The sequence below is a fragment of the Lepidothrix coronata genome, unplaced genomic scaffold (assembly GCF_001604755.1).
Source record: "Lepidothrix coronata isolate B3197 unplaced genomic scaffold, Lepidothrix_coronata-1.0 Scaffold34, whole genome shotgun sequence".
Lineage (NCBI taxonomy): Eukaryota > Metazoa > Chordata > Aves > Passeriformes > Pipridae > Lepidothrix > Lepidothrix coronata.
The window spans coordinates 5,530,307-5,556,172 of record NW_016690214.1 but is presented as its reverse complement, the minus strand read 5'-3'; the positions used below and the strand labels follow the sequence as shown (position 1 = coordinate 5,556,172).

Below are 25,866 nucleotides of genomic sequence, written 5' to 3'. Positions count from 1 at the left end.
GTTGAATGTTTCCAACAAAATGTTTTGACGGCTTCGAACTCAATTTTGGGTTTGGGGAGGCTGAAAGGGGGTGATGTTTTGTTTACATTTTGGCTTTTCTGTTCACACCATTTGTCATGTTCTCAGGCAAGTCAGGAATTTAGAGCAGTGCTGGGACTTGCTGAAAGCAACCTGATTAATAGCAGCTCCCAGCAGGGAAGCTCCAGTGGGCAGGAGCTGCTGGTGTCCACCACGTTCCTGCACAGCCTTTTCCTGGCTCCAGTCAGTGGGTCCCTGTTAGGGATCACTGTCCTCGGGCTGGCAGCTTTTGCAGTGGTGCTTTTTCAGGGAGCCTGGTATGAAATCAGGAGCTCCTCCAAAGCAGCTCTCTCATCCGTTGCCAGCAGATGACTGTGTTAGAGGAGATATCAAAGCCAAGGTTAGATGAGAGCAGCCCTCTTACTTATCTCAGCTGAATTTTGAGCCTCTCCAGGCTCACTCATCACTGGGTTTGTTTCGCCCCACGGATGCCGTTTCTAAGAGTGAGAAAACCCAGCCCTTTGACAACTTCAGTGCAACAGATCTGGGTCTCTGTGGTTTCTCTTGGAAGATATATTGCTGCTGAAAGACTTTTCAAGCATAGAGGATGGGGAAAAAAAAAAGCACAGCGAGAAATGTGAAAAGGAAGCACTTGGGACTTGCCCAGAGCAGGCAGCCCCTGCAAACATGAGCCGGGTCTGTAGGTTACCTGGTGAAATGCCATCCCCAGTGCCATGAGCACCAGCCTCAGACATGCACCTGGGGAGGGGATTTAGGGAGGGCTGAGCCCATTGCAGGGCAGACATCCCCTCTTATATGTGCTGAGCAGCAGAGATGCTGCCCTGGGGGAGATGCAGCAGTCCCCTTTTTCCCCTGTTTTCTCCAAAATCTGAAATGGCATTTCACATTTCTTATAAGAAGGCCACTGTGTCGAGGGAGAGAGATTCATCAATATTTGGATAAAGATTTTTATTAATTGCTTGAATGCCTTCAGTGGGGATGTGTTTGTGGAAGATGCATTGGTACAGAATCAGTGCAGCCATGCAGCGCCTATTCCCAATTTGGGTTTGCTCAGTGCTGGAGGACGTGGCTGGGGCCAGGGCTGGGGGGTATTTGGGGAGTGAAAGATGCAGGGATTGTTTTAGCAGGACAATTATTGGTGCTTACACAGGCACTGGAGGCTCTTTAACCAGCCAAAACCCGCTGAAGGCACCAGGAAGGCATTTGCTAACCAAAATCAAGCCTTAAGTTTCCCCCTGCCCCCATTTAGCCATCAGGAAGCTGATTGTAGTCCCACCTACCTCTCGGGGAGGGGGAGGTCCCTGCACTCTCCCCAGGGCACAGGGAAAGGCACACTCCATGTCCCACCTGCAAAATGGTTTTGCTGTTTGGGAATCTTTGCAGACTTAACAAGTTCAGCTTAGAGGCCAAGAAAGCAGCATGGCTATTATGGGGAAACAACTTCAGAGAAACCAGATCTTGAAGCTTCTTTTATTTGATCACAGACAAGAGGATAAATCTCTCTAGTATGAAAGTAATGTGACTTTTGCTTCTTCATGTAGACAGGAGAACAGCAAAATACAATTCTAGCATTAGTGTACGGTTTTAAACCCCCTCCCAGATCATTGGTAAGCACTGAAGTATGAATGTCCCACTCCTTTTTTTCATTTCTGTATTATATTTCATTTCTTTAATGTTCTGTCCCTGGTAACAATGTGCATGATGTAGCTTCTCCCACTGCAGGGATATTGCTTTAGTGTCTAGAAATATTTAGATTATGATACTTCTTTTTTAATTTTCTTTTCCAAAAGATTTGTGTCCTGGTTTCTTATGTTTAATCATCTCTCCCTTTAGATCCCTCTAGCTGAGATGGAGGCTCTGTCTCTGACGTCAGATATTCTCTCTGAAAAGTCCTGGTCCTTAGCTCTGACGGATGACTCTTTTCCTGATGATATTAACACACACTTACTTAATGCTCTGGAAAGCAATGTACATACACTGGTCGCTGTATAGTCTGATGTTTACAGGGTTCGAAATACTGCTCCCACTTCTCTACACCTGCCTAATGGCATTTTCAGTTTAAGCCCTTTCCCAAATAGCACCAACCTTTCCCCCTGAACAGGACGTTGTCCTTAATGCCATTAGGTCCTGGGTTTTATCACTCTTGTCCACAAACTTGGCTCCTTGCAAGGAACGAGTAGTTATTGCTATTTTTCCTTTGATGTCTTATGTATAAACAATGTGTTTTCTACAAGTAAAACAAATAGTAAAAAAAAAAATGCTTTGGAAAGCGTCAAGGTTGAAATTTCCTCCCCATCTGAAACAAATCAGTGGTGCTGCGTGAAGAGACACCCATGAGCTAATGACTCGTGTCCTCTGCTGAGGGGTCAGCTCCAACCCCTCGGTTTGTAATGGATTTTTGTCTTTATGAACACAGGCACCACAAGGCTTTTTTGCATGATTGGTGCCAGACTGTTTATTTTACGAATATCAGATGGGGATCTCTCCGAGATGATGCTTGTTTTGGGAATTCTTTCTAGCAGCCACCCCGCTGGAAAAAAAAAGCGTTCAGACTACTTTGTGTCTTTTTGACTGAAATTACCAGTATTTTGAACCCTGCCTTAACCATCTCCTCTCTGAAACATTAGACATTTTTAGATGTGTAGCAGTCAAGTGCTTTTTTTCTGCTGTACAATAGACATAACTCCTTTCCCAACATTTTTGGATCATTCTTGTTTCTTTTGTTGTTGTTCATGTACCTGCCTTTGGATGTTTGTGTTGTTCATAGATTTTCTGCCATACTAGTTGACTGCCATCCTAATTAGCACTTATTTGGGAAACATCTCTTAAACCGTGACAATATTTCCCATCATGCTTCATGGCATCACGTGCAAAAGATTTTGTAAACTACATTTAACTTCTTGTATGAGACTTTTCATTTCCAAATTAGTCTGGAGAGTTGGACAGAGGAGAAACCCTTCTAGTTTTGAATCAGATTAGACAAACCTGTTTGAGAGCATTGCAAAGTCTCGAGGGTGTAGCCAGGAGAGATGTTTTTTTCTCCCCCCTCCAAAAAAAGCAAACTCAGCTTGAACAGAAGATTTTGTGAATTTGTGTCAATACCAATGAAGTGTTTGATCAAAACAGTTGCCCAAACTCCTGAAAAACTACAAGCTTTCACTGAAATCTCTTCTAAATGCAGTATTTTTACACTTCATTTAGACGTGGCTTTAGTTGAAAAGTATCTCCAGATATTTTGTTTGACTCAAAATAGATTTGGATTGAGATTTTTTTTTTTTTTTTTTTTTTTTTTTTTTTGGTTCAAGGAAAAATTGGATTTGATTTTCAGTCAAGCCAAACAACATGTTTTTCAAAACTACCAATGAACCAAAAAGTCATGTGCTCCCGCAGCTCTGTGAGCTGGACTGGGAAGACCATTTTGCAGCCATTCTAAAATGCTTTTCGTGAAGTTCAATCATGAGATTTCCCCCGAGATGATCCGAAAGTGGAAACGAGCCCAGTGTGGTATTGGATCCTGTCAATGAACCCAAGGGTTCATTAAGGGTTGGGTTTGGATGGGATCTCGAATACACGTTCTCGTGTTCGGATCCAAGTGGGTTTGAGTTTGAGATCTCAGGTTTCAGGCCATCTTTTCTGCTTTAAGCTAAGCAGTGACAGCTCAATAACATAAACTGTTCAGCGGGAAGGCAGGGAGGGACAGAGAGGTTCCCAAACCCAAAGTCTCAGCTTTACCTGAACAGGTTTTGCTCTCCTTCCTTGAGCTGTATCAGGAGACTGCAGTCTCTCTTATCTAGGCTGTATCCAAGCTATATCCAAATCAGCAGGTTCCCAAGGACTGAAACAAATGCTGCATGACAGTGCAGATCCGTTTCCTTCATTAAATTTACAACAGTGGTCTTCCTTTTTTTTTTTTTTCCTTTTCTTCTTTTTTTCCTCATTCTTTTTTCCTTTTTTGTAAATTCCTTTTAATCTCATCATGTTTCTTGTGCGAACGAAATGCCATAGTGAAATTTTCCTTTTATGACTGAAGGATAAAATTGGGACGAAAAAAATCTCAGTGTTGATTTCAGAAAACCTGTAATGCACTGAGTGAAGGGAAAATTTTTCAGAGAATATGATTTAAAGTTTTTCAAAAACGATCAGCAAAATACTGTATCAGCCTACAGTGGGACAACCTTATTCCTGTGTTTTTCAAGTGAGACCTTTTAAAGATAAAATAATTCTTTCATTAGAAGTACATGGGGAAGATGACTCTGCTTCCGTTTTTGCTAATATTGTCCAACATAATAACACTCAAGAACATTTCTAGGATGGAGATATTTTCTTATGAAATCAGACCTGAATCCATTCAATATTGCCTCTGGGGCTGCCCATTCCAAGAGACTCTTTGGCTGTAAAAACTCCACAGTCAACATATATACAATAACCCTCGCTTGCATTAGATCCCTTCTAATTAGAGAATGACTTTCACCCTGAAGCAGTAGTTTTAGATATCCCTTTCAATAAAATGGGGTTAGTTATTCATTTTGTGAGAAGAAAAACCAATAAAATTGTGCTGGGAGCCAGAATAGAGAATATTTTTTATAAACTAGTTTTTGTATTTGGGTTTTATTTGTTTGTTTTCCTTTCTTTTATTGTTAGAAGAGGAAACTACTCACCTTTGCAAAAGTCTGCCTTGCTGATGAGGGCACCTAGGGAGCAGAGGATCAAAGTTATGCCAAGCATGTGACCGTTGCTGGCCTTGAGGCATGATGCCTTCTTTGCATATCCCTGAAATAGTCATGGTTTATCCCTACAGTGTTGCTTCCTCTGTTTCTGTGGTTCATTGTGTGACAGTTTAATGACAACTCCCAAGGAGGGGGATAGCCCTGGTAGATCCATTCGTGCAACCTGTGCATCCCGACGATGTGCATGCCCATCGTGCCATACTGATTGCAGTGGCTGTCGCTAGCGTTTCTGGGCACTTCTCCTCTTTCCCACCCCGTCCCGTCCTCCTTCCTCACTGTTTTTCTTCCCCTCAGGCTGATCTCCGCTCCAGAGACGACACACTGACCCTGTCTCCCAGCAAGGACTTGCTGAGCGTGAGAAAGCCTTCGGTGGGACGCACCCACTCCCTGCCAAACGACAGCTACATGTTCCAGCCGCCCTATTCCAGCCCCTGCCCTGCCTCCCTGGGCGAGAGGAAGCCAGCACATCACAAGTCCCAGTCAGGTACACATCTGTCAGCTGGGGCCAGAGCAGGATTTTCCAATATAGCAAGAGTTGGGATTTTCCAAGCTCTTCAGCAGGAGGTAGCAAGTTGCCATTGGTTTCCAGGGAGGTGTTGGTGTCCAGGCCTGGTGTCCTTCCTGGCTTTGAAAAGACCCTCCACAACTTGCAAAGACCCTCCACAACTTACAGTTTACAGAGCCCAAGCTATATTAAAGATAACTTCTTTTCCTCAGAACTTTCTGGCAATGTGACAGTGGCCCAGCTCAATGCTGGTTGTTCCCCCTTCCTGGTTCCCTAAGGTTACAGTCCCTGCAGCCTGGGCTCCATCTGCCCCACTGAGCAATCTATGGCCCCAGAGCAGAAATCCCAGCAGAAAAATATTTCCTCCAGTCTGGTTTTTTTTTTGCAGCAGTACCTGTTCTGGCAGGTCTTGGAAGCTCTATCTAGGAACATCTGTGAAAGATGGAAAAATGGTGCCTCTAAATGCCTGTAAAATGAACATAAATGTGCTGAATTGGAGAGATCTGGAAGTGAGATGAATGGAAAAATGAGAGTGCAGAATTGTTCTTCCCAGTGTGCATGGCTGGGATATACATCTTAGAGCTAAATTCAGAGATATTTTAGGTACAGCATGTTGCAGGTACAGAGGGCTCTCCCTGCACTGCTGTACCTGTACTTGCAGCTGCCTCCCAGAGCTTATCACTGTGCCCCCATTTACTCTGTCTGCCAGGAGTTACCTGCAGCTGGTAAGGGAATGGAACCACCTTTAATTCGTCTGTACATGCCATCATTTTAGACATTTGTCACAGATAAGACAGAGAAGTTTTTACAAGCATTGTCATTTGAAAGCCTCTAAGCAGAACGTAATTTCAGCACTGTTCAGAATGGTAGGAGATTTGAACAGATTAGAAATAAGATGTTGAAATTTGCATAGTAATAAGAATTTGGATGAATAGCGACTGTTGAACGGCAGCAAAAAAAAAAAATGTGGGCACAAGGGAGGAAGATGAATCTGGAGTTGTGAGAAATCTCTGCCACAATACACAATTTTCAAGGTCAAGAGCTGTGCTTTGAAGCACCTGTTTGCACATAATGCAAACGGTGCATCTGAAATCCTGGTCAAATCCCATTGAAATCAATAGCAAATCTCCCGTTACCTTCAGCTGAGCCAGAATTTATGGTTCTCTGTAACAGTCAAGAAATTCCTGACCATACAAAAGAATCCTGTTTGCTACAGAGGGAGTTTCCAGTGCTTCATTTTTGACCCTTAATTGGGAGGTATTTGTCCTGTCTTGAACAAGAACAACATCAACTCAAACAGAAAGTGGGTAATTTCCGAGTCCCTTCTTTTTTAAGATTTCACTTCCCAGTTCCAGCTTGGAAAACTGGCCCCATCTGACAGCCCTGGCTGGTCAGGGCAGGCATTGCACCCTTGTAAATCCACAGGAAAAACTGTTCCACTGAGATGCAGGATTTTGGAAAGGTAAAGCTGATGTCTTATAACCACATTAAGCAATTAAACCTTCTGTGTTTTTCTCCTTCTGGTGAAATTCCAATTGTCTTAAGCGGGCCAAAGTGCTGGGAGGTGGGTAATGTGCCCAAATTTTGACGTATGCATCATTGTCCTGTTCTGCCTACAATGTCACTTCTTTTCAGGGTGGGGAAAGTCACCCCCACCTGTTTACAGTTTGTAATATTATAAAGTGCTGTGAAGATAGCAAAAGGTGCCAGGCGCCTCTAATAAATCACCACAACTAAGCCATAATATTTCAAGCTGAGAAGGTTTTGTTGTCAGAAACACTGGCACTTGCAGGAGGTATTTGTTTGAATACTCCTTCGTAATGGGGCTGTTGTTCTGGGAAAGATTCCAGGACAAATGAGATTCTCTGGGATGCAGTCCAGGTTAAATGAATTGTTTTGAAAAATGTTGAGCCTGTGTGTGTGGGGGGAGCACGCAGAGTTTGAAACCTTTTAGAAGAAGTAGCCAGCAACCACAAAGGGTCAAGAAGAGGCTGGAGAGTATGTGTTTCCTTCTCCTGGGAGGCTTTGTAAAACCAGCCTTGAAAGCTGCCAGGTGCCGTTCCCTTTCACTTTGTTTCCAGTGTGCCTGCTGGTTTGGCGATCCCAGCAGTTGGTCTCCGTGTAGGGTCAGGCACGGAGACACCTCCTACAGCCTTTCGAAGTCAGATACTTGCGGTGCTCAGGGGTGAAGCTGCCTGCAAAGTTGTTGGCCCTAGAGCAGGGATGTAGGAATTGCCAGTTCAGATGAACTTCTAGTTCCTAATCTTCTGTTCTTAACAGGAGCTAGTCCCAGTTGTATCGGGGGGAAATGCCAAGAAAAATGAAATAATAGACAATTCTGGAGTAATTTATTGATACGCGGGAGTTTTTTCCCAGTCGTGGAGAGCCAGCTGCTGAATTCAGTGGTTTTGCTGTGCCTGTCTGATCCAAGGTGCAACAGAGCAGTTTTCTCAGGGAGGTCACTGAGGCTGAGACACAACCCCCAGGTGAACATGTCCCATTTCTGTCTCTTCTCCCCCTCGCAAGGTTCAAAGGCATCGGTGCAGTCGCAGCCGGCGGACACGAGCTCCCTCCTGCAGATTCCAAAAGACCATTTTCACCACATAAGAGCTCATGACCATTTGGTGGGGGAGAGCAAGCCCCAGGTTTCCCAGCAGGTGCACTCTCCTTCTGCTGAAAGGCTGCTCCGCAGGCAGGTAAGCAGACTCTTCATCACGAACCTGCTGAGGTTTCGTATTTGGTGCATTTCCCTGTTAGCCGTGCTTTAAATTGAGGGAGGGATTCACAGAGAAACCTCGGGAGAACTGTAATTCTCCTACAGAAATAACAAAAAGGTTGATGGATTTTGATCTGAAAGCCGTCCAGGAGTCTCCAAAGAATGTGCGTGATGAGTATCATCTCCTTTGGCAACACGCCTAAATGTTCTCCACATTGTTAGCACTTTATTTTTTTTCAATCCTCTTCATAAATGCAGCCAAATGCTCCCCAGGGGCTCGTTGGGGTTGAGGAACTAATTCTTAACTGCTGTGATTTTTTCGGTGCTTGAAAGGACACAGGGACTGCAGGCTCCATCCCAGGCCACCCTCCCTCTCACTCCTCTGCTTTCTCAAGGAGGGAGAAGTGTTTAATGGAAGCTGGTTATCTCATAGGCAAAGCCATCGTGGAAAGCATACTGGCTTTACAGTGAGAATTGAAAATTAAAATATTTTTCCATCCACTGTGAGCTTTTGAAAAGTTTGAGTATATGCAAAACAGAACACATTTTATTTTGCAACTGGTTTTATCTCTGGTTTTTGCCTGGAATTGATTTAAATCCTGATTCAATCAAAGATCTAAGAGATCTAATCAAAGATTCCAGTCTGGTTGATTGGAAGCATACGTTTAAATTTATCTTTTTTTAGTAAAATACTTAAACTTGTGCTTCACTCTCACATTTTTAAGCATATTTCATTGATTGTGCAGCTGGACCAGGACCAGAAGCACATCTGATTCAAAAACTCTGCTTTCTTCAGTAGTTTCATGCCTGATTTTACATACACAAAGTGGATCGGTTCTATTTTTTCAAAAGCAATTTCTTTCCTGCATGAAAATAGTCCCATTTCTTTCATCTTTTAATCAACATTGACAAATTAGACAGTTGATTCATTAAGCTCTAAAAATGAATGTGAAGTACCAAGGTTAACAATTACATTAGTCTGTAATACTAAATTGACATAAGAAATTCCTTGCATGTATTCATTTGCACGGGGCTGGCCAGCTACCCCAATCACCACTAATGGGGATACTAATTGATGTCATGATTCCAGTTCATAACCACTCTCTCTTGCTTTCTAATGAATAACAGACCCATCCTTTTGAACTGATCTAGCCAGAATAAATTACCATGTTGGCCATCTTCTCCAGTTTAATTTTGTTCATATCTTTGACGGCTTCTTTTTCTAAAGCTTTTCATATGTTTAAGTTAATTTGTTGTCTTCCCCCCTCTCCCTGCTCATGCAGTGACATGAGCGTGGTCTTGGAGTGACAGTTCAGAGAGCAGAAAGCTTTGGGACAGTGAGCAGATGCCATCCACGGGCAGACCCATGAGGACTTGCCTTGGGTTGCTTCTGAGCAGCAAGAAGCAACCAGTGTGGCTAATGGGAGCAGTAAGGCTGTTCCTGGTGATATTGCTTTTACTGTTAATTGCAATCTAGATGGCCAGCCACTGGGAAACTTAGTCCTTAAAGAGGCAAAATTCCCTTTACAGCCCCAGCTCTTCTGCTTGCTCAGTTGCTCTCTGCTTGGCTCCTTTTTATTGCCACCACTAATTTCTCACCAGCACATCAAATAGCCCAAACTGGCAAAGCATTTTAGTTTGCAGTACCCATTTTTCCTTATTGTTACATATACTGCATGCAATTCTGATTTGTTTTCTTTTCTTTCTTTTCTTTCTTTCCCTTCCCCCCTCGTGCCCTCTCGTCTCCTAAATCTGTAACAGATAAATCTTGTCCACCACATACCTGGTCCGTGCACTTTCCCTGAGCATTAAAACCTGTGTGTTTAACCTCCCTTTCCCTCCAGAGTGCTGGAGAGCGAGCACAGTCCCCACAGTAACGTCCAGTTTAGACTCCGGAGTGTTTGACAATTAGCGATGCACTCGCAGATGAAGATGAGTGGATCGGATGCTTTGAGAGAACATTCCTGCTGAGGATTATGCTCCTTGGCAGTGCATTGCACTAAAGCTTTTCTCCAGAGGAATTCTACCTGAAGTTAAACCTATATTGATTTTGTAGTTCCAGGACTGTGTATCCAAGGTGTAGCCCACGCCAAGCTGTGGCTACTACAGGTGTACACCCCACTGGGATGGCAGAGGGTCCTTTTATTTTCAAACAAACCAGTAAAACATTTGTACAAACAGTTACTGCTAACAACAACTACAGATGCCTGTATCATAGGCAAAGAAAGAGCTGGTGGTGACTAATACTGTCGTGGTGTGCAACACAGGTTGGTGTGCAAGCAAAAGTAATGATAATAATTACTTTTTGCTTCTGTATTCAACTTTTGTGTGGTCTGTGTCTGTTCTCAGGATATGAACGTGATTTCTTCTCCCAAACACTCACTAAAGCTACTGGTGCTGAAGAGACCAGAATAACCTCACTCTTGACTGATTAGTTGCCAGTATTATGCTGTGAAATTTTAACTAGAAAGGATTCACCAACATTGGACAAAACTTTGCCATATTAAATATTCTCTCAGCTCTCCCCGTTGACAAAGGGGATGTGCAGATGCAGCAATAGACTCTGGTGTTTCTGTGCACACATGAACACACTGCAGCTGACAAGAGCTTTGCTGAATAGAGATCATTTGGCTCAAACGATCCTTGCGGGACAATTTTTATATAAATTCTATGATCATTTTGGGGTGATTTGTCACAAAAGTATTCCTTAGTATGAGGAATTTCATCTACTTACAGTTTTTCTAAAGAACTGAGACCAGCTGTATGCATTTCCTCCAGATTTCTGTGTGAAGTTTTTAATCTTTAAGATCATTTAAGAGTCTTCTCAAACCGAGACTCTGCCTTTAAGGGCCAGTTAATGTGGCTGATTTATAAAGCCTTTTGACAAGGAACGCAGTGCAGTGAAAAGACAAAGCCTTCAAAACATGCCCAAGGTTCTCTCTGCCAGCAGGCACTGATTCTGCAAGTGGCTCCAGACAGCCAAGGCAAAATGTGCCTTAGGAAGCCTGAACTTAAACATCAGAATAAGCTGAAATATTTGCAGATTATTATTAGTCCAGCTTTGGACTCCAGCTTTTCTGCTCCTGCCATAAGATGGTGCAGAGTCGTGGCTCCAGCAGGGACCAAAGCCAGGGACAGGCTGTCACCCTGATGCTGGCACAGAGTGTGGTTGCTCTGGTGTGCTGGCTCTGGGGATCCTGTTCCGTGCCCGCAGCATCACCTGAGCTAGAGAAGAGAATACACACAGGCTCACTTGCACATCTTCCCTCTCCTGCTCGCACCTGGGCTGCTAAAATTATCAAGGGCTTTGCTGTAGAACTTCATCCCTTTCATAACAAGAACATGTGTGAGTTTGGGTGGGGGCATTCTGGTTTTGCAGCCCTCCATCCGTAGAGGAGAAAGCTCAAGGTCAACCATTTTCAAAGAGTGAAGGGCCAGATTTTGCTGTCACTTACACAGGGACAAACCCGCAGATCTCTGAAGATGGGAGTTGGTAGAACCCACAGCACGGGTCTTTGTAGGAGTCAGTGGGTCTGTGCTGAGGTATCTCAGCAGAGCTGAGTGCCCTGTAAATGCTGTGTCATGCCTATACTAACCTTTGTTTGGTCTGTCTCTCTCACCTGGCAACTCCTCTCCTCCCCAATCCCTCTGCGCTCCGACACAGATGGCTATAAGGAACGACTCTCTGGATAGCAAGGAGAATCTCCACACTGAGGTGAGTGAACCCTCTGACCCAAATGTCCCTGCTGTGCCCAAGGAGGAGTCACCAGTGGCTCTGACGCCCTCAGAAGCGAATGAGTTGGCTGCATGGAGTCGGGTGAGCGTTCACACGCAGCAGCATTCCCACAATCAGTATAATATTTCAAAGCAGGCACCAGCATCCTGTGCTTGTGCAGACTCGTATCAGGAGACCCCTGGAGATTCAATGGACCAAGAAGTATCTGAAATAAACAGCTCCTCAGAGCCTTTCACTTCAGAAACTTGTACAGCCTCGAGTGCCTGTTCAGAGGGTCAGCCTCTCACTCCTAAGAGGAACGTAGGCAATACTGGCAGCGTGACACTGAAGGACCTGAAGAAATACCACAGTGTAGACACCCAAGGTCTTCTAAAAAAACCGCCCTCTTGGTTAGATGATCAAAGGAGACATTCAATAGAAATTTGTTCCATGGAAAACAGCCCTCAGCACCATTCCACGTCCAGCTCCTCTGGCTTCATAAGTCAGGTGGTCAGTGAAATGGAAGGCTTGCAAGGAACGCGGCAGAAGAAAAAACTGAGCCCTCCCTGTATATCCATAGATCCACCCGATGGGCAGAGTTTGGTACCTAGAGGACCTCACAGCATCTCACCTGCCAGTGGAGACGTTTGCTTGAGGCGGCGTGCTCCATCCTGTGAGTCCAAGGATTCGATGGATATAGGGGATTCGCTGCTTCCAGACAGTATGTCAACATCTCCTACCCCAAAGAAAGACTTGTTGACACTTCCTAGCTTTTCCTTTGATCAAACGGAAATGGACCCCTGAGTTACTTTTCTGTTGGTGCCAAATGTTTTCTTCCTTTCATGTAATAGAAAAAAAGAAAAAAAAAAATTAAAAAACTCTGTACTCCAAAATGGCACTGGGTAAAAAATTTCCAAAGAAAGATTAAAGAACCAGCTGGTTAAAAGAGGGGTTAACCTATATCACGCTTACTTAAGCATATGTTCTGCTTAGGTAAAAGCAATACAATGTGCAGAATCTATATGTATATTATATTTTATTAAATTAATTGAATCTAGTATTGCGGGATGTAGTACATTTTGTGACTAAAGACATTTAATTTTCTTCTATTTTATGTATCTCAGAATATTTCTGAGATAAAGTTGGTTTTTATGAATATTTTAACCTAAAAAATATATATATTTAATCCCTTCTCTTTTTTTTTGTTTTGTTTTATTTGGGTTTCATTTTGTTTTGCAAAGCACAAAATGTAGCCAATTAGTGCATTACAGAGGAAATGTATCCCACAGTCAGCAGTAAAAAAGGATTATTTAATGTAATTTATTTTTCCCCTTGGACTTCAATGATATTCTGGGAAAAAAAGATTGTTTGGGTAGTATAGAAATGCAGTGGCAATTTTTTAACGAAATATTCCAATCTTGCATAAAATTGACATTCAGAGTGAAAGCAAGTGCTCAGACCCAGGAAGGTACAACATGCTGATAGGTGTCTGAGGATGGTAAAGGCAGAACCATTTAACAGTACATGATATTGAATTATGAGAGGATGTTATGGATCATCCACTGGCAACTCACAAAATCATGTCAATGGTTCATTTTCATACGTGCCTAGGAAACAGGCAACAAAAGCCTGTGGTCACTTCCAGGATGTTTTTCCAGTGTCTCCAAGATGGACTGTTTATTTTGCTGAGTTTTACACCTCTGTTTGCAGTGGAGCTCCTCCTCTCTGCACCGGGTGGAAAGGAGTGAGGCCAAGTTTAGGACTTGCAGTGGGTGTACTCGGTGCAGACATGGCATAGCAGCGGGCTTAAGCACATGTTTAAAGTTGAGCTCTTGCCTAAAATGCCTTGAGGTTGACCGTATTTAAGTAATTCTTTAAAATTAAAATCGTGTGCTTATGTTCTATAGAGTCAAGGCCTACTGCAAGTTTTTATAAAGATTACCTAGAAGAAAGTCTGCAGGTACTGGAAGGGCTGCTGATTTTCAGTAAAATAGCCAGGTATTCTGCTATCCCTGCTAGAGTTAATTTACATGACCCTGACTGTAATTTTATTTCCGAACTATCAAAAGCCTTAAGCAGCAACATCATGATACAGAGTAGATAAAACCAGAATTCATGTCCTTGCTTTATAACATGTCCTTGTCAATCATCTCAGTTATTACCTGTTTACTCCTGTGCTAATACCCTCTGCAAAAACCACTCTGTAAAACTGGACAGCACAGCCTGAAACCCACGAGGGGTTGGCCCCGTTCGACACCTCCCCCTCCTCACATGAGTGATGCAAACCAGACATTAACTCCACTCAACTTCCATGAAATCACATTAAGATGTAGGCTAAATTAGACTGTAGGCATGCTTTGAAGTGTGCCAATAGTAACAGGTTTGAAACTGCACCCATGGATAAGGCTTTGCTGGATCGTGTCTCTGAACCAGCACAGGCAAGAGGAGGATTTGCGCTAATTCTGTCAGTCGGGAGTTTGTAACTTTCTTTGAGAACTACTGATCTTTTCAAATCACTACAACATGTTGATGTACAGCCTTTTATCCATTCAGAGATTAAACTGTCTCCACCACGTGTATCTGCATGAGCTTCAAGTGTACACACAAGGAGAAGATGCTGTTTCTACCCAACAGCCTATGTGAGGTCCTAAGCCCCTTTATTTTCACTTGAGGACGTTTACTCTGTAAACAATCCCTATTGATTTACATGTCTTGGAGAAATGTAAGGGCTTTCAGCAGGAAGTCAGGCAATCAGTGTATTTGAAGTGGAGGGATTAACATTCTGTACTATTTGCTGCAGTTAGATTAATTCTTGGCTGGGACATTTTTCCCCTCTTCAACACGGGCCCTTACAGGGGCTGCTCTCTTTGATATGCCAGCCCAAATTCAGAGTTAAGCCCGTCTGAAGCAATGATTTCAAACAAACCTTTCATCAGTTCTTCCCCCAGATCATATTTAAGGAAATAATAAAATTACAGTGTATTAAGCCTGAGAAATATTCCTAATCCCTTTTTTGGGTTTACGCTCATAATGAGCCGTAGCTTTTCCTTTCATATGTGCTAAATAATTTGGGAAACCAGCTAGGCCACTGAAATTGCCAACCCTGGTTCCTTCCTGATTAGGATTGTGTTCATATAGTTGGAATGATACTGCTCTACAGATCCTTCCTTACAAAAAATCCACTGAACATTTTAGCGTGAAATCATGGCACAAAACAGTGATGTGATGTTAATCCAAATGCTCAACTCCAAATGTAGAAAGCCTAAAGGCTCTTCTATTTTCAATACTTGGGGTTTTGCCCACTGACAAGGTTTGTGGAAGTAACAAGAAGTTTACATCATACGTGAATATTCAGTAAAGACTAGCCAATAAAAGATACTCTATGGTGATGCATTCAGGAGAAGAAATCCATGTAAAATAGATTGTTTTCTAAACCAGATAAGTTTTTTCTAGATGCCCTTTTGAAAGACAAATACAAATGTACTGCAGCGTGTGCAATAATCTTAAAATAATTTTAAATACCTTTGGGGGGGTTTTATAGAATTTGACTTTTTTAAACAAAATGTACAAAATCCACAGGAATTCTGTAGAATGGTTATGTTGATAGAATTTTTTATATTTTTGTAGAAATCTATAGAGAAATTGTTAAAAGTCTGCGTAGCATCTTGGCAACAGAAGCAGCTCTTATCTACAAGTTTCTTTTCATAACCTACAGGAGCCAGACCTACTGTATTACGACATGTAGAGCCTAGTTTTAGAGCCTGCATCCAGGTCGTGTTCAGAAGTAAGCAGCTAAGCTCAAGTTCTACGATATTGCAGTGCTATTACTGTTTGAGAACTGTACCCACACAAAACGCCCACCCCCAAAACCCAGCCCCTGTCGATGGTGAAGTAGTCGCATGGCTATCCAGCTCATTCAAGCACACCAGCACTTTACTACTGTGGATTTACTGTATACAGGTAGGAGGAGAATATTTTGCTATTGCCAGTCTGACACACGGGGAAAAAGAGATGGCAGACATGTCTGGGAAAACGTAAATTCCATTCTTGCAGCCCCTCGTGCATAGAACTGATTTTTCATAACTTGGTTACAGGCTGTTTGTACTGTAGATATTTTGGAGGAGGGCAAAGAAAACACTGTTTTTGACTTGTGTGGATTGCACTCAGCACCAGGTGTGTTCAAGGAGGAAAAAAAAAACAACAAAAATAAAAAGAAAACAAAAGTGTTACCATTGTAAATTAGGCTATGCCCCAGTCTCCCCTTTTCTGCCCCTTTGGCTATAATAACCCATGTACACTATTACACGAGGTAACTAGAGTAGGCACAGTACCATTGCAATGTCCGTAACAACCTAGTATATATGATAGAACTTTGTATTTAATAGTTAATATATTGTTATACTGTATCAGGTATATAGGCCAAAACAAGGTCTTTTGGTCAGGGCAACAAAAGGTGGTATTCATGGGGGAAAATTGGGTTAAAATGTTCCTTTTTAAAAAAAAAAAAAAAAAGAAGAAAAAAAAGAAAAAAGACAAAAAATGAGTGTAAATCTTTACAAATGACAAAAACAAATGTGTCCTATTAAAAGCTTTTGAAAAGAAAAACAACCGTGCATTTTCCCTTTTTTTTCTTTTGTTGCTGCTGATGATAATCTGTATCATTCTGAGTGGTCAAGTCTTTGGTCATGTTTTAATTGAGAACAGTTGAGGTAGGTATCGGGTAGCAGCAGCGGCCGGGAGGTTGAAAGGAAGATTGTGAAACGTTGGGTTTTTGTGAAGCAATTCAGTCTGACACTGAGAGTGAATCTGGCCCCGCAGTGCATCGCCCAGGGTGTGCTGGGGGACCTGGGAGACCATGGGCTGTGCTCCTGTGGGTTGCACTGCGCTGGCAGGGAACAGCTCAGGAAGATGCTTAGGGATGTCAGGACTGCAACGGGGAGAGCTGCAGCCAGGGGGGAGAAAGGCGGGAGAAGGGGCAGATTTGATCTGTCCATGAAAACATGTTGCTGTGAAGAGGAAGATGCTGGGCTTTTCCAAGCATTCACAACTTTGGGATTTCCAGCCTCAAGTCCAGCAGACTCTCCCCCATGACTCCTGCAGTCATTTAACTCCTTGCAAAGCAGGAGTTGGTGGGGATGGCTCTGCCCTGGGGGCTGAAGGGCAGCAGGGGCTCAGAGCCCAGGTGCTGCTTTTCATGGAATCACAGAATGGTTTGGGTTGGGAGGGACCTTAAAGACCATCTCGTTCCAACCCCTTGCTGTGGGCAGGGGTACCTTTCACTAGATCAGGTTGCTCAGAGCCCCATCCAGGGCAGGCTGGGTGGGACATCCACAACTTCTCTGTGCAACCTGTGCCAAGGCCTCACCACCCTCACAGAGAGAAATTTCTCCCTGCTACCTAACCTAAATCTACCCTCCTTCTGTTCAAAACCATTCTCCCTTGAGCTGTCACTACATGCCCTCGTTAAAAGGCTCCTCAGGGGTCTTTAGGGAATGAATTATGTAGCTCCTAACATGAAATCTCCTCTCCCCTGGGAAGCAGCCACTGGAGGGAGGAACCAGGCACTGGGCACTCCGCAGCTCTGTTCCTCTATGGCTGGAATGACCCAATTGCTCTGCAACATGAGGGACCCTAAATTGATACCCAGTGCAATTATGTTGTCTAGAGGGTGCTTTGATAAAGTCATCTCTCAGAAGAAAGGAGCAGGAAGGATATTAGTCCTTAAACAGAAAGCAAATGAGGATCTGTGCAAAATCCCGTGCAAATCCACGTGGAGCAGGACTCCAGGTGAGCTCTGTGAGTGTCTGTGCTGTCCAGGCTGCAGGGCCAACCCCACCAGGCTGGAACCACTGAAATGCCTTCCCACCCCTCCGAGGCTGGAGGATCCCCAGGGTATTAAGATAAGCCAGGCTGAGCCAAGGAAGCAGAGCAGCTCACAGGCTCCAGCACTTCACACCTCTCTGCTCACAGGTGAGTTCAGTTCCTCACAGGCCTCACAGCAAATCATTTCCAACAGTGAATTTCAGAGAATTTTGGGAGTGGGCTTTTTTTCCTGCTCTGTTTTGTGAATGTTCCTGTATGAAGCTCTCCTGCTGAGTTTTGATGTGGTTTTTTGAAGGCTCCAACCCAGGCTGGCTGCTTGTGGATGCGTTTTCAACTTCCCAAACTCAGGTGTGGCACTCAGTTACTCTGTTTCGTAAGTAATTGGGATGCTGCATGGAACCAGGCTGTTTTCTGTATAATGGTACCTGTGTCTAGGGAAGCAGCACTTTAAATTTAATCTGTTTCTGGCTTAGTTGAGACAGTTAGATGAACATAGCTAACTGTCCTGCTTTAGGAGAACAGTGTCCCATCGCAAAAGCTCTGCTAAACACTGTAAGATGGGAAACAGAAAAGGCCTATTTGTGCCTTCTGTATTTCAGGTATTCCAGAGGTACGAACTGTGACACAGCAACATTTCTTAGATATGACCTATACCAGAATCCCCAAAAATAAGGTAGGAAGAAGCAATTTAAACACACGTGCCTGGCCCTCTTTACAGCCACCAGCACCGTGTAAGGGACCCACTGTGACCAGCTGACAGGAGTGAGGATCCCGCAGACTGAAGGGTTGAGGCCAGGGAAGCTTTGGAGGGTCCGTGACCAACATCCCGGGGGTGGAGGGGGTCCGTGGGCAGCCGTGTCCCGCGGCCTCGGCGGCGGCGCCGGGAGCGCCCCGAGCGCGGCGTTCTGCTTCCACCTAGTGGGCGTGGGGAGAGGGGGTCTGGCGGGCTGCCCCCCGTTACCGGGGACTGTGACCCCCTGGTATCGGTGAGATGGGTCAGCAGGACCCCGCGGTGCGCTGTGTTCCCTGCCCGATGCTGCAGAAACAGCGCAGGATTGGCGGGGGCAGAGAGGGCAGTGCCTGTGTTTATGATAACAGAGTCGTTTAGGTTGGAAAAGCCCTCTAACATCACCGAGGGAACCCAGCACTGCCACGGCCACCATGGAACCATGTACCCAAGTGACACATCTGCATGTCTTTCACATATTTCCAGGGATGGTGACTCCACCTCTTCTCCCAGGCAACCAGTGACAGGACGAGAGGACATGGATGTAAGGCGCACCAGGGGAGGTTTAGGTTGAGCATTAGGAAGAATTTCTTCACAGAAAGGGTGAAGCCCACAGAATGGGCTGCCCAGAGAGATGGTGGAGTCCCTGTCCCTGGAGATGTTCAAGGAAAGCCTGGACATGGCACTCAGTGCCCTGGTCTATTGACAAGGTGGTGGTGGGTCGTAGGTTGGATTCAATGATCTCAGAGGTCTTTTCCAACCTAACTGATTCTGTAATTCCACCGCTTCCCTGGGCAACCTGTTCCAATGCCTGACGACCCTTTCAGTGAAGATGTTTTACCTAATCTCCAATTTAAACCTCTTTGGCACAACTTGAGGCCATTTTCTCTCATCCTATTGCTTGTTACCGGGGAGAAGAGACCAACCCTCACCTGGCTCCAACCTCCTTTCAGGTAGTTGGAGAGAGTGACAAAGTCCCCCCTGAGCCTCCTTTTTCTCCAGGCTGAGCCCCCCAGCTCCCCCTGTGTCTCCTCATCAGACTTGTCTCTAGACCCTTCCCCAGCTCTGCTGTCCTCTGGACACCCTCCAGCACCTCGATCTCTTTCTTGCAGTAAGGGGCACAAAACTGAACCCAGGATTCGAGGTGCTGCCTCATCAGTGCTCAGTACAGGGAGGCAGTCACTGACCTCATCCTGCTGGCCACACTGTTGCTGGTACAAGCCAGGATGCCTTTGGCCTTCTTGGCTAAATAATTCAGTGGGGATTTTCAGCCACTGAATTTATAGAAATTGCTTCTAAGGAAGGAAAGAGGAAGGATTTCTCCCAGATCCAGGCTCACTGTGGCAGAGCCACCGTGTGCTCGGTGCTGTGGGAGCTGCTCAAAGCCAGCCCACCCCTCACGCCCACTGTCAGTGCTGCTCCCTGGCTTTGGGACTGGTGCCTGTGCAAAACCCAGGGAGACAATGATCCATCCAGGGACAGTCTGGGAGGCACCTGAGAGGTGTCTTTGTCCCTGCACATCCTTATGCCTCCTTTCAAACACACGTACAGCACAGCCCCTCTGTGCCGTCCCTGCCCGTCCCGCGCGGGCTGTGCCATCACAGCAGCTCTGACACATCCACAGTCTGTGAGCTCGGCCCAGCGTGGGAGGAGGATCGAGCCAGCCTTGTGCCATCTTACACAGCTTGTGGGGAGGTGCAGAGGTTGGGTGTTCACTGTGTGCCTGTCACTAGATGGCATTGCCATGAAGTGGTTCAGCTGGGAGATTTGTGAGCATGAGCTCAGGCTGCACCCGAGGTCCCCAAAACCTGCTGTTCCTGTTTGCTTTGGCGTGGTCACCAGCGAAAGCCTCGCTGGCATTTTCACGTTTGAGGGTGATTGGACCTTAAGTTGATTTTTACTTGTTGAATTCAGTACTTCAGATATGTTTACAACACACTATTATAATCCTGCAGCATCCTCTGGCATTTTCTGTTATTGTTTGAGTCCCTGGATGCTATAATTGGCAAGCTTTCAGAGCTCCTGAATAGATCATCTTTCCATATCTATTTAATACTCTAAATAATGCAGCCAAAGACCCCTGCAGCTCCAGCTGGGAAATGGAAAGGATGGTTAAACCACTTAATTACTTACTGTGCTAACAGTTATTTTACGGAAACCGAAAGCAGAATCCAGCTGTTTTGGGGAAAATCAGGAAGAAGTTAATATTGTCATCATTCTGCAACAAAAATACATTGAAGTGGACAGCACATGCTGTGCTGACACCTGCAAAGGAGGCACAGAACTGCTCTGCCACATGCCACCAGCTCAGAGTGGCCAAGGGTGACAAGTCCATGTTTGTTCAAATAAAGCAGCACCTGGTGTTTGGATTCCTTCAACCACTCAGCCCATTTTGTGGTGAAATCCTGAGCAGCTTCAGCCCATTAAAAGCAAGAGGGGTTTGTGGGGTGGACAGGTTGGCAGGGGCAGAGGATAAGCCATGACAATTGTGTCAGGGGCTGAACTGGCATAGTTTGAGTCTTAGCTCCAGAAGGCCCAAGTGCCACATGCTGCTTGGCTGAGGCTGTTTGTCCATCACTCTGAGCTCCTTCTGCAGCCAAGTCACCCACAAGCTGGAGTGTGTTACACGTGCCATGGCCTCTGCCAACTTCTGCAGGCACCTGAGAGCGTGTTTGTGGAATTTTCTAGCAGGTGAGAGAGACGCCCAGTGCATTAAGGGTTTGGCTGCTCAGGGCTGGAGCAGCTCCAGGATCACTTTGGGGTCATCTAGGCAGTTCTCAGCATGTTTAGATTCTTCTCCTGCTCACTGCTCTCAGCAGGAGCACTCATGGAAGAGGGGAAGCTGGTATTACACAGTGTCCTGGAGGAGTCATAACACTATTTTCTTCTTTCGCAGAGACCTGATGCACTAAGTGGACCCCACCTCGCCCCACAGTATGAATGACCTTACAGTGCAGCTCCAGGCCAAATGCAGTGTGGTCCCAGCCTCCCTGTGCTGGCTTCCCAGGGAACTGCTGCCTCTGTTCTTCCTCCCAGGGACTCTTGCCTTCCGCTCCTTCCCTACAAAGCCACGTAGCTGGTATATGCCCAAAAGCAGAGCTGTGAGTAAAAACTGAGGCTGTGAATTCCCAGCCCACTCCCTCATCTGTTTCATCATGGGACTTCTAAACTGCTCATTGCACTTTCCAGAAATTAGGAAATTAAATCCTTTCCTGCAAGAAGGGAGATGCACATATTTGCAACAGCACTGACTGTTTGAGAAGGAGAAACCCCAAGTCTGCTGCTACTCATGCAGTGTTGACTCTAAGCAGAGTTTGTTACAAGTTCCCATCTTATGTGTGTTAAAACAAGGTGTCAGCCCCTTTTTTATGAAGTAAATGTGTAGGGCCTTGCTGTGAATGCAGCCTCTTTGGCAGCCTCTTTTTCTTACCATCTGTAAAATGTGACACCTCTGTGGGTCTTGGAAAGGAAGCTGAGCCTCTGCTGTTCCAAGCAGAGAAAGAAGGTGATATTTATAGTCAACTAACCATAAAACTGTGACTTCCAGAGCTGAATGTGCTCAAGCCATCCCCAAACCCTCAACTCTGAATGTGCTTCTTTATACAGGTCTCTCTGGGAGTCGGCCACACTCCATCCTGCTGTTAGTGCTTTGCAAATCAGCCTGAGGTGAGATATGAAAAGCATCCTGCCTCCTACCTGGCACCGTGCTTACCCAAACAGCTTCTCCCTCACGTTACCTCCTGTCCTGCCCCAGTCAATAGCTCCAGTTGATAGCCAGACTCTGTTGCACGGCCTGGGTGTGCCCCTGAGGTGCTTCCTGATTGCACTGGCCTGACCTCTCTGTGTGTTAGCAGGTGAAAAGTCTCTTACTGTGCAGCTGGCATGAAAAAGAAGATTTAAATACATTATTGCTGAATAAATCCAGATTAGATCTCGCCACTCCCCTGAATAAAGAGTAAATGTCCGGTGAGAGGTGAGTTCATAACCTCCCTGACATTTTCACCAAAGGTGCCATTTCATTTTCCTGCAGAGCCAGCCTGAGTCTGGGGTAACATCATAAGGGTAATGATATGTTCTAGGTACCTCCATCTCCCTTCCCATCATTAAAAGGAAGCAGGACCATCCTGAGCTGCCTGAGATAGTGCTTCAGGCTCTGCTTTGCACCAGTTTCAGCAGAATCCTTTACCATGGCCCTTCCCAGGAGCTTTTAAGCTTCCCCCTCCATCTTGTCTGTCTGAGGCATTAATATTTCCTTAATTCCTGCCCTTGATTTTTCCCTCTCTGCTTGTCTGTTTTGCCAGACAGCACCTGTAAGTCAGTAATTACAATGCAAAGCCAGTGCAAGTTGCAGTGTCTGCTCTGAGGTCCACACTGGGCTTCCTGGTGGCTCTCTTCAAGCCCGGGGGGGGGTGGAGGGGACATGCAGGAGGAGCTGGTACCCCACTTAACACCCACTCATCACTACCATCCCTGTTTAATGGCATGAGCTGCTAATGAAGGCAGAAGCTGCCCATCATTAATTAGCAACATGAAGCAAGAGGCAGAATTATTTAGGGCTCCCTCCTCTTTAGAGTCTTGTGAAACCAAGGGAAATACCCTAATACAGGACCTTTCTCTATGGATATGGTGTAAAAGCCATAAGGTTCCACAGAACCACCAAAGTCAATAATTTAATCAGGGATTAATTCACATATCAATGGAACTGTGCAGAACACTGATAAAATAAACCTCTCCCCTCCTGTACACATGGCTTACAGTAGCTGTTTGTGAGGTAGCTCTGTACCTGGGACATCTTACAGTGTCAGAGCTGGTCTTATTTTTGGGCACATTCTCAAACTGCACCAAATCCTGCTCCTCGGTGCAAGGAACAGTGGTGCACGTTCATGTGTCAAGAGCTATTAAATTCCCAGCATTTCTCTTGGAGCAGCTGCTCTCACAGTTCATTGCAGAAGAGCATATTTAAAGAGCCATAAAGGAATAACTCTCAGCTATTACTGAGTTTTATTAAAACTTTTATTGCGGTGCAATTCCACAGAACAAAAGTTTCACTGTAAGACTTGCAAAGCCAACCCATGATTTCCTCCGAAGATCTTGTTCACCCAGTTGGCAATGCTTCTCTGGTATTTCCTTGAGAGGGTTGCAAGGTGATTGTGTTGATTAGCCTGGACCAGTTTGAGATTTCAGACCTTGTAGGCAATACCGGAGAACCTTATCTTGGGCAAGATTTTATCTTCCCATACTAGTGAGAACTGTGTAGATTTAGCCAGACTATAGTAAATGTCTCAGCAGTGTTCATGGGAAGACCGTGGATTCCTCTGGTAATACTCTGAATGGGAAACAGGCCCAGCATCTTCATAAAAGGTTAGCAGAGTATTTTTTCTTTTGGTATGACATATTTTTGGGACACAGCAGTAACTGTGCTTCTCTGAGGCACTGGTGCAGGTTACCCAGAGAAGCTGTGGATGCCCCATCCCTGGAAGTGTTCAAAGCTGGGTTGGATGGGGCCCTGAGCAACCTCATCAAGTGGGTGGCATCCCTGCCCATGACAGGAGGTTGGAACTAGATGATTTTTAAAGTCCCTTCTAACCCAAACCATTCTATGGTTTTATGATTCTGTGATCTCTCTTCTTCCGTTCTGGTGAACATTTTTGACAACACCCTTCTACCTGATGGTTCCTCACCTTTCAGCAAGGAAGGAAACTCAAACTCTTAAAATACTGAAGTTGATTTATGGCAGCAGGGTGCTTTGCGTGAGATGATGTTAATTGAACATGCTGCAGCAAGTGGGTGGACAAACAGCAGGTGCTGGAAGATCAATAATGCTGTAGAAATCCTGACAAACAGGAAAGCAAACAGTGTTTCTGCATCACAGGGAGGTGAAATCCAGATTGTGTCCAAGGTGCTACACTACAAAACCTATTAGTTACATATAAAAGTGAAAATTTATTGACTGAAGGCTTATGGAAACAGATCTGTGCCATGGGTTTAACCACATGGCTACAGCAGAAGCAAGCAGCGTGAAGGAAGAGGCTGCAGACTGATGGAGAAGCAATGCGATGCTCACTTAAGTCCTGCTGGGGCAACCACACTCCACACCCTTCTGAATGGGAGGCATCAAATGTCTCCATGATATTAATGTTAGCCTGAGCAATCTGGATGGATGGATGGATGTGGTCAGCCCAAACCCAGAGTGTGGCCCAGCTCTGTGCAGCCTCCCTGAGTAACCATCCCTCAGATCACCCTTTGCTTGAATCACAGACTGGTTTGGGTTGGAAGGGGTCTGAAAGATCATCTCGTTCCGATCTCCTGCCATGGGCAGAGATGTCACTCACTAGACCGAGTTCCTCAGAGGCCCATCCAACCTGGCCTTGAACACTGCCAGGGACGGGGCATCCACAGCATCTTCTTGACATGTGGGGACCACCAGAAGTCCCCCTCCGTGAGCAGGGGTGCGGCTGTCCCAGCAGCTCACACTGAACCGGGAGCAGCTCCTTTCACAGGGAGCTCACCCACGGCGAGCGGCGCCCGGGTCCGGGAGCAGAGGAAGGGCTGCGGGTCCGCCCCCGCCCCGGGGAGATCTCGGCGCCTCCCGGCCCGAGGGGCGCGGCGGGGCGGGTGGGACGGGGCGCGCCGGCCCCGCCGCTCCCCGCCCCCGGCCCGCCCAGCGGGGCCGGCACCGGCTCCTACCCCCGCCCGGAGCCCGGCGTGCGCCGGGAGCAGGCTCCGCGCCCCTGCCGCGGACATGGAGGCTTTCTGCGGGTCCCGCTTCTGGGTAAGCTTCTCCTTGCCCTGCCCTGCCCTGCCGTGCCCTGCCTGCCCCGCTGGGGCGGTTTTTGCGCGCAGCGGGTCCAGCCCCGGGGCGGGGGGGCAGCGCCGTGTCCCGCTCGGCTCCGCTCCCCCCGGGGGTTCCCCCGTGCCGGGTCGGAGCGGGCACGGGGAGCTCGGTCCTGCGGCTCCCGAGGGGCTGAGCGGACCCTGCCCTCGGTCGCCGTGGCTCCCGGGGGCCGTCCCAGCGCCGGCGGTGCCTCCGCCCGCTCCCGGCTCGGGCGGGAGCAGCGGAAGGGCCGGTGCGTTCTGTTCGCGATTCAGCATCTCCAGAGCAGAGCCAAGACCCCGGCGGACCGCACAGACCATCCCACGGGGGGTGCAGCTCTCCCAGCATAGTCCACCTCACAGCGGTGAACCTGGCTGTTCCCTTCTTCTGAGAGTCCTGTTTTAGCGTGTATTTTGCTCTTCAGAGTCACTCCGATGAGTGGCAAAGTGCTCCCTGTTCAGCGCTTTGTTACTGTTAAAGAAGGATGGGTTCGTAGCAGCCGAGGGTGGTCACCAACCTCGGAGCATTGCAGCGGCTTCTGTCAGTATTTGGGGCCGTCGGCACTTGGGAAAGGCTGATTGCAGCAGGCAATGGGTTTGTAAGCACAAAAGTTTGGAAATTGCTGCCATGGTCTGCTCTGATGGTGAAAGTGTGTAAGTGCTGTTACAAGCGCTGGGTTTCCCCAAGGCACAGCGTGCCGCTTCCCTCTCTGTGCTGTGTAGGCAGACAAAGCATGAATCCGTAGGGATTTGAGCATCTATGGTGACTCTGGAATTGCCGCCTGAAATTGCCCCTTTCTT

The 25,866-nt window shown here is 46.1% G+C and overlaps 2 protein-coding genes across 20 annotated transcripts in view; both read left to right on the top strand.

The window, feature by feature from the left end:
* Window positions 1-16,187, top strand: part of CACNA1G (calcium voltage-gated channel subunit alpha1 G) — a 146,026-nt gene extending 129,839 nt beyond the window's left edge. For 14 of the 19 annotated variants that reach the window (XM_017811966.1, XM_017811986.1, XM_017811985.1 and 11 more), the window contains 4 exons: window positions 1,873-2,007; window positions 5,061-5,250; window positions 7,798-7,967; window positions 11,652-16,187. In XM_017811966.1, coding sequence (XP_017667455.1) covers window positions 1,873-2,007; window positions 5,061-5,250; window positions 7,798-7,967; window positions 11,652-12,506 — 1,350 coding nt within the window. In that variant the 3' untranslated portion in view covers window positions 12,507-16,187. The remainder of the gene's footprint in view (window positions 1-1,872; window positions 2,008-5,060; window positions 5,251-7,797; window positions 7,968-11,651) is intronic. The other 5 variants (XM_017811977.1, XM_017811973.1, XM_017811975.1 and 2 more) reach the window with 4 other exon arrangements.
* An 8,758-nt stretch (window positions 16,188-24,945) lies between these two features.
* Window positions 24,946-25,866, top strand: part of ABCC3 (ATP binding cassette subfamily C member 3) — a 48,040-nt gene continuing 47,119 nt past the window's right edge. Inside the window, exon 1 of the mRNA XM_017811988.1 lies at window positions 24,946-25,024. Within this exon, the coding sequence (XP_017667477.1) occupies window positions 24,995-25,024 (30 nt within the window). The 5' untranslated portion in view covers window positions 24,946-24,994. The remainder of the gene's footprint in view (window positions 25,025-25,866) is intronic.